At 51.2% G+C, this 10553-nt stretch overlaps 1 protein-coding gene across 1 annotated transcript in view; it reads right to left on the bottom strand.

Moving 5' to 3' along the window:
• Nucleotides 1-578: 578 nt before the first annotated feature.
• The window catches only part of ELP3 (elongator acetyltransferase complex subunit 3), an 85502-nt gene continuing 75527 nt past the window's right edge, over nt 579-10553 (bottom strand). The window contains exon 15 of the mRNA XM_010073441.1: nt 579-655. Within this exon, the coding sequence (XP_010071743.1) occupies nt 579-655 (77 nt within the window). The remainder of the gene's footprint in view (nt 656-10553) is intronic.

The raw sequence follows: 10553 nt of genomic DNA, 5'->3' as shown, positions 1-10553 counted from the left end.
GGCCCTGGTGAATCAGTTTAAATTTTAATCTCAATTCCTACCATTAGCAAGGTGATGGCTTCCAATCCTCATGGTCTCCTAGAAGGATTCAAGGTAAAAGGATCAAAGGGCATCGCCTGGGATGGGCAGCAAGCAGCCAAGCCCAGAATAAATAAATACACACAGAGAAAGAATTAATGTTGCAAAATAACCCACATCATTCCAATACTGAAGCATTAGAAGCCCGCTGACAGCATCATAAAAATAAAACATTTTTTCCCACCAGGCTACTCAAGAGTCTCCAAAGTTGGAGCTTTCAGTTCACCTCAGTCCTCTATTGCGATGCACCAGAGCCCATCCTGGAGATATGTCAGGCTTACGCGGGGAACAAGATGATGAAATGTCCCCAACCGCTCAACAGGCAGATCTTTTTTTCCGCTCTCCCCCGAGGAGATGCCCCAGTTGTTGCCGTGGGTTTTGGCACAAGCAAGTCCTTCGTTGGCAGCTTTGGGTTTTAGCTTACATCCGTCACCTTGAGAGCTTTCTTCCCAAGATGAGTCTTGTCTCCTCTCCGGTGGGGGTGAGGACCCCCGGGGGTGTCACTCCAGCTTCTTCACCATGTAGGGCCCCTCCAGCTCATAGCCAATCTTCCTGTAGTAGTTCCTTGTACCAACACCTGCGAGAAGAACGACAAAAAGGTTGAATTCAGCGTGATGAGTTGGAGAAGCCAGGGCCAGGCAGGGAAGTCACTTCCACGAAGGGACGGTGCTGAAAGGAGCATCTGGACTGATGACGGTGTCTTTAAGGGGGACACCCAGGATTCTCTCTGCTCTGAACCACGTACCCCATCCTTTGTGTTGAGAAAGGCTGGGAGCTGCGAGGGAGAGAGGAATCGACACAGGAGCCCCGGTGAAACGCGAGTCGAGAGTTCAGAGCCCCCAGGTAGAACAAAACCCAACGCCAGACCCTCGAGGCGAGGCGGCCCAGCTGCAGGCATCGTTACCAGGAACTGAAGGGCTCTAAAACCCGACAAACTCTGTCCAACAGCTCCTAGAAATGAGCTCAGCTCCACTTCACATAGACAAGTGGCCTCCGCAGCCGCAATGCAATTTCCTCGGTGAAGAGGACGGCTCCGAACGCTGCCAGTTCTCAGCCTCTTCCCTCTCCTTCTTCTCTTAACGAGACCCTGCAGCGTCTGCGCCCAGGGCCAGCCCAGCCCCACCGAGCAGGGCTGCCTTTCCCACAGCATCCTGCGACAGGACCGGTCCGGCACAGCATCCTTCCCCCTCACCTTACCTCATTCCTCACAGACGCAGACATTAGTCATCAGGGGAAGGGAGGAGGAATTCAGCGGCATCGCTGTCGGCAGTGGTGCAGCTGGTGGAGAGGGATAGACGGACGGAGAGGACACTGCTCTCCGTCAAGAGAAGCAGCTCCTCTTTCCTCTAATCTCATCCCTCCAGCCAGTTCCTGGAAACTGCGGCACTTGCAGATGGTTCTCCAGGAATCGGCTGCACCTCCTGGGCAGGGAGCGACCGGCGCAGCCGCTAACCCCTTCCTGCCCACGCCTCGCTGCCGTAATTTTCCCCATTGCTGCTTTGCCAGATTTGTTTAAAATAGCAGTAATGGATTTCCTGAAGGCACATTACAACAGCTTCCAGACGGCTTGAGCACCACAGCTCCAGACAAACCCCCAGCCAGCAGCATTATGTTCATTTACGGTACGGAACAAACACCTGAAACCCAGACCTGAGACATCTTTGTGCCTCTCATTCCAGCTGGAGCTGGGAAGAGCTTGGAAAAAAACCACAAAGAGCCCCAAACTGGGGAGCACCTGAGGAAATTTACTCCCAAGTGGTGGCAAAGCCCCCGTGACATCGCAGCAGAGCATCGTCCCCAACTAAAAACATCCTGAAGGGACCCAAATTCCCTCTGCTTCAGCGTGAACCTGAAGCCAAGGAAAAACCCAAGTCCACCACCCACCCGTCCGCTCCTCTCGTCCCCATCTCTGCCCAGGGGGTTGGGATCTCTGACCTGGGGTAAACAATCACCTTTATTGATCGTTTGGGTTTGTTTGGTCCTCTGGGTTCGTTAGCAGGGATGCTGGGGTCCAACATACGGATTCTGGCAGTAAAACAGCAGCGACACCTCATCCGCAGCCCAGAACAACTTGGTTAAAAGGACGAGTGGAACCTAGAGCTGAAGAACAACCCTGACAATCGAGTAATCCAGCGGATGGTTTTAAAAACACCTCACTCAGAGCTATTTAACACTTCCCATCTTCTTCCTAAAGCTCTTGGGAAACGCATGGATTTTAAAAGAAGTTGAGGTTGCGTCGGAGCATCGCGTGCTGCCTCCATTCATCTCCGAGCTATCAAACAGCACGAGTTACACACAGCTCCTCCTTGTTTGAAGGCAACGGGTTCAAGGCATTAACAAGAACAGGATGGTTTGGGTGGGAAGGGACCATGGAGGTCATCGAGTCCCAAAGCCTCATCCAGCCTGGCCTTGAACCCCTCAAGGGATGGGGCATCCACAGCTTCCCTGGGCAACCTGGGCCCCCTTCAGAGGTTGGACCGCGTTTGATCTGCACCTGGAGCAAAGCTCCTGGTTTAGGTTCCTCCAAAATGAGCTGTGCTGCACGGCAGGAGAACATCTCCACGAGCCGAAGTGATGCACAGCAGGAGAGGCTGAGGGTGCGATTCCCTTCAGCTGCTCTGCACCCAAAGGCTCACAAGCCCAGCCTGCAACCTTCACCAGGATGCCACCAACACAGAGAAACCTCCTTGGAGCCAAAGCAGATCAGGGAAATCACAACCAGCACGGAGAACGGGCATTCTGAGATCAGCAGAGAAGAAAGGGGGTAAGGAAGCATGGAATGGAAAGCAAGCTGACAGCCACAAACCATCCCCAGCCTTCCTCATCCACGAGAGAAGTGCCACAGAGTCGGCACCGCCAAACCAAACCAAAGATCTGCGGGACACGAATAGCTGCCCGTAACTCACGCAGAAGGAATCCATCTTCACACACCTCTCCGTTGGGAAATTCTCACAACTTTGTATGAACACACGGTCCAAAAAAACCCAACGTGTGGGATTATGCTGCTGGCTTCTGATCACATGGAGAGAATGAACAGTCAGTCCTAAGAAAATCAGAGCTGCGGCTATTAAAACACCGCGCCGCCTCGTCTGCTCACCAGTAATTCCAGGGGTAAGCGCTGGAGAAGCGCCTCGTAATGCCCAGCGTGCACCCAACACTTCTCCATCACGCAGACCTGAAAGGGAGGTCTCGAGGGCACAAGCTCTCCTCCCGGATCTTTGCTGCTCTCATTTCCAGCGGAGAGAGCACAGAGCTGGTGGGACCCGGTCAGGCAGCACTCTTCCCACCGACCCAAGCCTCACCCGTGCTTTTCCAGGAAAGAGGAACATCACCCAAGAAATAGCACAAAAGAAACATCATCCAAGGAATATCACGCAGGAGGGGAAGAGTGAGGCCAAAAGCTGACCCAAGAAGCTTTCTGACTTTCCAGGCCGCACTTCTCATTCTAGGTCTTTGAACAGGGTGTTAAATATTGTGTATCAAACCCTGCAGGAGGGTTTAGGTTGAACCCCGCAGAGCAGATCTCAACCCAGCCCATCCAGACTCACCGCCAGTGAGCTGGGTGAAGGGCAGGGGCTCCGATCGCGCCTGCCTGGATGGAAACCAGTGGCCAGGGACCAGCTGAGGCTTTTTGGAAGTGTCCCTCACCGCAATCTTCAAATGACACATCCCCTGGCAGCAGCTGCTGGTTAATTTAATCACCTTTTGTTCTCTTCTTTTGGAAGCAGCTGAATAACAGTGAAGCCTACTGATAACCCCCCAAACTTGGATTTTCACTGCAACATTTCTACCTCAAAATTAATTAATTAAATAAAAAATGTCTGTTTCTAGCAGGGGACAGAGAAAAGCCCCCGCAGCACCAGGGTTAAACTCTTCTGGCCCAGAAGGACGAGCAGGTGGTATGTGACATGCTCTGCTGCCCAGAGGATGGCAGAAATCATCTCTCATTGCCCACGCGCAGCAACCCCTGCCCGTGACCTTCTCTGTGCCAGCCCGTACCTGTGCCCTTCCACTCAGCCCTGCCAGGCAGAAATACTGCCATGCAGCATCCCAGGCTGAGCATCCTCCAAGATTCCTTCACCGCAGCCCACTGGGCACAGAACGAAGTGAAGATGAGATTGTTTTCAGGATCATTAAAGACCTGCTAACAGCCCATAAAATTTCCACAGCAGAGACAGGGGCACACCAGAGATTCTCTCTACGCAGGCAACTCTGCATCGTTCGGCAACAACTAACATCTTTTCCGAAGAGGCACAGTCAAGGCATATCGGGTCTTGCAGCTTCCTGCTTCCTCAAAATATTTCTTCGAAGCAGTTAGCGGGGCCCCGTGTGTGCGGCAGCGAACCTGACTGAGCTGAACCGATTGCCTCGATCCATGAGGGTTGGAACTGGATGATCTTCAAGGTCCCTTCCAACCCAAACCATTCTGGGATGCTGTGATTCCATGATCCAGTGCCACCCCCCTGCCATGGGCAGGGACACCTCCCACCAGCCCAGGTTGCCCAAAGCCTCATCCAGCCTGGCCTTGAACCCCTCCAGGGATGGGGCATCCACAGCTTCTCTGGGCACCCTGGGCCACTGCCTCACCCCCCGCACAGGAAAACATTTCTTCCTCACATCTCATCTCCATCTCCCCTCTTCCAGCTTCAAACCGTTCCCCCTCGTCCTGTCCCTGCACCCCCTGATCCAGAGCCCCCCCATCTCTCCTGTAGCCCCCTTTCAGCACTGGAAGGTGCTGGAAGGTCTCCCCGGAGCCTTCTCTTCTCCAGGCTGCACACCCCCAACTCTGCCATGCTGAAAGATAACTTTGGGGTTTTGAAAAAGCACAGAGAGGACACAACAAACACTTCCACAGTCACCTATGGTACTTCCACGGACACCGGCAGAACACAGCGGTGGCGCAGAGCTGGGCAGAAGGCTTGGAAGCCGCTGCAGCCACGGGACAGACCGCGAACATCTGCATTTCCAACACAGCTACAAAAGCCAAGAAGGAAAACAAGAGCTCTGAGAGAATCTCCTTGGCCTCCAAGAGCGTCTCCCATGATCAGAGCAAGGCTGCCAAAGCACGAGGAGGATTCAAAGCCCATCTGTCGTTTGGAGATCGTGCAGCTCACATTCCAGAGTCTCTCCAGCCTCGGGGTTGGGTGACTTGGAGCCTGACGCCAGCGGTGAGCGAGCAAACACAATCCTCTTCCTAACGTGGGTCTTGGTGGGGACTCCAGCTACTAAAAGACAAGTTTTTGATTTTTCTTCATACTCCTTGCTTTGACCTCCACCAAGTCCAGGAAGACACTTCACTAGGTGTCAAACGCCTGGTGGTGACATCTGCTTCTACCCAAAATCTAGACTCCACTTAGAACTTCAAAGCAAAGCTGACACTTCCGAGCACTTGGCAGTCACCTGGGTGAGCGTCCAGAGCTTGCTTCGGAGCCAGCCCTCGCTCTTCAAGTTGGTAAGACCTTCTGACATGAGGAAGGGCCAAAACTGGGGTTCCAAATAGATAGAAGTGGCAGGAAAAGAAGATGAGAGAATGTTTTCTTGCCTATCATGTACAGGATGCTGACCGAAAAACCACCCAGCACATTTCTGACCTGATGCACGAGTTAACAACGCTCAGCAGATCCAGCCACGACCTCCGATGAGTTGGGTTTGGCATCGATGCTTTTCCCAAAGCTGGATTTTCTCTGCAAGGAAAACACGAGGCTGCTTCGTATGAATCACCACCAACCAACCGCAGAGAACGGCAACAGCGGGGAAAAGGCAAAGGATTAGAGATAACCAAAAAGCCTTATTAGCAGTGAGGAAAGAGGAAAAACCCAACGTTCTTAACACTGCCGAGAAAACCTGGGCACGTCAGAGCAATCAGAAAAAAAGCTATTGATTTAAGAAACCAAGGAACAATCCTTACAATCCTTGCAGCAAAGATTTTTTTTTTTTTTAAGGTTAGGTAATTGGCAACTCATTTCCCAAAAGCTCCCAAAGATACCAGGAGACAAAAATCCTATTGAAATTAGAAGCAGGGGCTTTTGGAAATGTTCTGGTGAATACAAACCCCTCGATTTTCAAGTTAGCACAGAGAGGAAGCACAAACATACTCCCTTTCCTTTTAAAACAACAGATTCTGCTGAGAATTACCGAGAACTATTAACGCTTTGGCAGTCAGCAGAAAACATAATCCAGGCGACGCAAATGGAAAATAGCAATATGATTTTTTTTTTTAAAGATAATTGAAAATATTTTTATTTCAATAAATCTGCTTTAAAACCAGAGCACTGGAAACTCTTTTTGATTTTTTTTTTCTGCACCCATAAGCACATCCCAGTGCCGGGGTCTGAAGCATTCTCCCTGCAGAGCGACTCTCCCCATTTATTTCAGCAGAGACTAAATCCAGGGATGGGAGAGTTCAGTATTTCATGACCTCCTGCTGTTGCAGCAACCACAGAGAGCTAATTAGCGTGGCGGTTAGAGTTGTGATTTAGACGTATCTTTATGTACTTACATGATTGTTAATATCGCGGCGCGTGAAGCATTTCATAATCCTTTCTCTAGCAAGGGCGCAATGATTTGTAGAATCAAACCCGCTCACAGCGACGGTGCCTACCCTGTGGTTAGTCTGAGTGTTGCTGTTTGCTGGACCTGGGAGAGAAATCTGCACCTGAAAGCCTGTTTTTTTTCCCTGTCAAATGCAAGTTGTGCTTTATTCCTGCCTGTACTGCTTCCCAGAGATTTTAAATTACTATTTTCACAACACCTCTGTCTAGCAGGGAGGTACTGTCATCGCCGTGTCCCAGAAGCAGAGCCCAGATCCCAGGCAGCTGGGTAATTTGTCTGAAATCACAAAGCAGGTCTGCGATTAAAAAAAAAAAAAAAAAAGAGTTTCCCTTCATCAGCTCAACAACTCGCCTCACTACAGCACAACACCGATGGCCTTTCCGATTCCGGACGGGATTATTTTTGAAGGCGTGACCCACAAGCAGAAAGCCCTGAGTATCCCCAGCATCGCCCCCCAGCCTCCCACACAAATCCAAGCCCTGCTCCATTTAAATCCACTCTGGATTTAACGCAAACGCAAAGAGATGCTCTGGTAGAGCTGGTCCTTGCTCCAACTCGTGGTCGCCTTGATAAATAAAAATGAAGGAAGAAACCACGCTGTGTAAGCAGCACAGGAGAATTTTACTCTCCCCTTTGCGCTTTACTCTTTACACATGACAGATTTAATTTAATTTATCTGAATTTAGATCTAGAGTGGCTTGGCCTGGTCTAGGACCTGACCAATTTGAAAAACCTCTTTTTTTCTTCCTCTTTCGCATCTCCCACGGGGAAGGCAGCATCCCCTCATTTACCATTCAAACAGAGATCTCTAATCTCACAAATGGGGTCCCCGGATGGCCCCGTGTCCAGCCTGTCCCCCCCCCGTCCCTGGCTGCCACCGGAGCCTCAGCAACGACTTCAGAGGAACCACCTGAACTTTAAACGTTAACACAGGCTGCGACAAATCCTCCCGTAACGCAGCGGCGCTGCTGACTCACCGGCCATGTCAAGGTGACAGAGGGATGCTTGGGGACAGCAGCTCCAGAGGCCAGTCCTCCGAACTTGCCAGGGTGGGTCTGCCAACCACCAAAGCACCAAACCCACTTTAATTTCAGTTTGTGGAGTGACACTACATGGTGGGAGCCCGGTGTTTTGCAGGGTACAGACACACCAGCCCTGCTCTGGAAGGGTATTTTGGTTGTAAGGATTATGGTATCGACAGAATAGTGAGCTGCTGATCGAGTTTTACTGAAACAAAGCAGATGTGCTGTGTTTGCTCCGACCTGCAGAACGGGTGTGTTGGAGAAGGTGCAGAGCTAAGGAGGAACAACAGCAAAAGCTTCATCATATTAACAAATGGATTGCTCAGGGATTTCTCATTTGTTCTTGAGGCCAAATGGCAAAATCAAAACTGTCACCAATAACTTTTTTTTTTTTTTTTAAATAAAAACAATTTGATGAATGGCAGAATTAAAGAACTGACTTTACAGCATTCAGCTTTTGGGGTGCCTCAGCACACAGGAGATGCCCCGGCTAGAACTGGTTTCCAAATGGCAAGTCTGCAGGTAAGACCCATCCTAGAGCTCCCAGATGGTGAGATTCCATCTCATTGATCTCTTGATTACAGAAGCGATAGTTCATTCATGACTACACCAGCCTGCCCAAACCCAGCTGCACTGAACACATCCACCGTCAGGACAGAAACCCCCGACGCCAACACCGCCTTCCACCGCGGCACACGGAGCCAGAGCAGACAGGTCTGCTGACTCTAAACCAAGAAAAATTAAATATTGAAGAGCTAATACCATAACTTCCCTTACACCTCAACAAAGTGCTGCCATCTGTGTGGCCACCGGGCACTGAGAGAGACAGCGACAGCGAAACGTGTCGGCTACTCAACCCCAAATTTGTTAAGTGAAGCATTGGTGAGGTTTTGACATCTCCAGGCTTCTTCCAGCGATGGTTGCTGAAATATCCATCCCAGATGGAAAGGTACTACTGAGACTGGGGATTTAGGATGACTCACCCAGCGTGTGAGGCATTCACCATCGATTTTCTTGGCTACGGGCTATGAGATTTTAAACGCTGATGAAGAAACACTCAGCAACCTTGACAGCGAGCCTACCAGGCATTAAACAAGCAGCGTCCCCATGCATCTGCTTCATCAGAGGAACACAGGATGGTTTGGGTGGGAAGGGACCTTAAAGCCCACCCAGTCCCACCCCCTGCCATGGGCAGAGACACCTCCCACCAGCCCAGGTTGCCCAAAGCCTCATCCAGCCTGGCCTTGAACCCCTCCAGGGATGGGGCATCCACAGCTTCCCTGGGCACCCTGGGCCACTGCCTCACCCGCCGTAAGCCACAGGCACGCTCGGCAGCTTAGGTGGCTCCATCTGAAGGTTACTGCTGCAAGTATTTAAAAAAAAAAAGCATCAAAACACTCAAAAAAATAACGCTACCGATTAAAAAGAAGTGAGAATGACCATGAAGGGAGAAATCCTTTATGATCTTTTCTTCGTTTTGCCTGTGTTTGTGCTATTGCCCACTCACAGTTGCTGATGGGGCTGCTACAAGTCCGTGGGTCTGTCTGGACCCAGCAGCAATGCAAGTCACTCGAACATCATCTGCATCTCTGCAGTGCAAGGAGGCCCTGAAAAGGCTCCAATGTGGCAAATAATTATTAATACAGTTAATAAGTCAATACTAGATAGGCTCTCGCTTCCAAATTTTGCAGCTAACACCCCTCACCGGCTCTGCAGGAACACTGCTCAGCTCGGTTCTGAACAAAGCACACCGAGATGGGCGGCTAAAGAGGACTGGGCACCTAAGGGCGATTTTTCTCCAGCTCTTCCCCAGCTACTCGACTTCTCTGATGATCCAGCTAATGAAGCGGGGCCGGTGACGCTTGACATCAGCTGCTCCTCCGCACCTACCATTCAGAAATCCATCCTGCCTTCCCATCGCCACCTTCAGCCTCGGTGCACTCAGGCGTGAAACATCCCTGGCCCGCGTCCATGTTAATTTTCTACTTGACAGAACATAAATAGAAACCTGGTCTGGGGGAAAAAAACTTGATCATCTTGCCGCATAGTAATTAGCTTCGAGCCAGGAACGGCGGCGGTGCCAGACCTCCACACCGCCGTGACAATGCTGCTACGTCACCGGGATGGAGCGAGGCTACGGGGAAATTTTCGCTGCAGGGAGACATTAAACTATCACTTCGGAAGATGAGGCGTGCTGGAGCGGGTTTGGCTGCGGTTCCAGACACCTCTCCAAGTCTCGGGAGCAAATTATCAATAAGGCTCGTTCAAAGGCTACCGGGGACGGCGTAGGCACAGGTGACAAAATGCCTGGACTTTAGAGGAGAAAGGAAAGGGTGCTTGTTAATGGACCTCGGTGCATTCGGTTTGAACAGGGCAAGCACCTGCGATAGGGGAATTCAATCTCATCCCCCCACCTCCCCCCGAACAAGCGTCTTCTGTGCAGAGATAAGGAGACAATCCTGTTGGTACAAGCCAAGCTAGTCTGCTTTCCCGATGCCAGCACAAACAGATAACGCTGACGGACGTCACGGCAGATACTGCAGCCGAAAAAGCTCTTCCATGCAAGAGCACCGTATTTATAGAGCTGGCTTTTCGTGTTGGAAAAAAAAGTAATTTGCAGTCTTACAGCGCATAAAAATTCAGTCTGTGCATTCCTGGTCCTTGCCCTTGGAGTAGCCAACAGCCTCACCCCCAGCAGCTCAGCTTTCGGATTCACTAAACCGAGGCGGCAGCTCACCTGCTGCAACCTGCACGCTGGGCAAGGACAAGAGTGGGCAGCAGGGCGAGGGAGGGGACTGTCCCCCTCTGCTCCGCTCTGGTGAGACCCCCCCTGGGGTGCTGCACCCAGCTCTGGGGTCCTCAGCACAGGACAGACACGGAGCTGCTGGAGCGGGGCCAGAG

Source organism: Pterocles gutturalis, unplaced genomic scaffold (genome assembly GCF_000699245.1).
Source record: "Pterocles gutturalis isolate BGI_N339 unplaced genomic scaffold, ASM69924v1 scaffold14247, whole genome shotgun sequence".
NCBI classification, from domain to species: domain Eukaryota; kingdom Metazoa; phylum Chordata; class Aves; order Pterocliformes; family Pteroclidae; genus Pterocles; species Pterocles gutturalis.
This window is presented reverse-complemented; position numbering and strand designations above follow the sequence as displayed.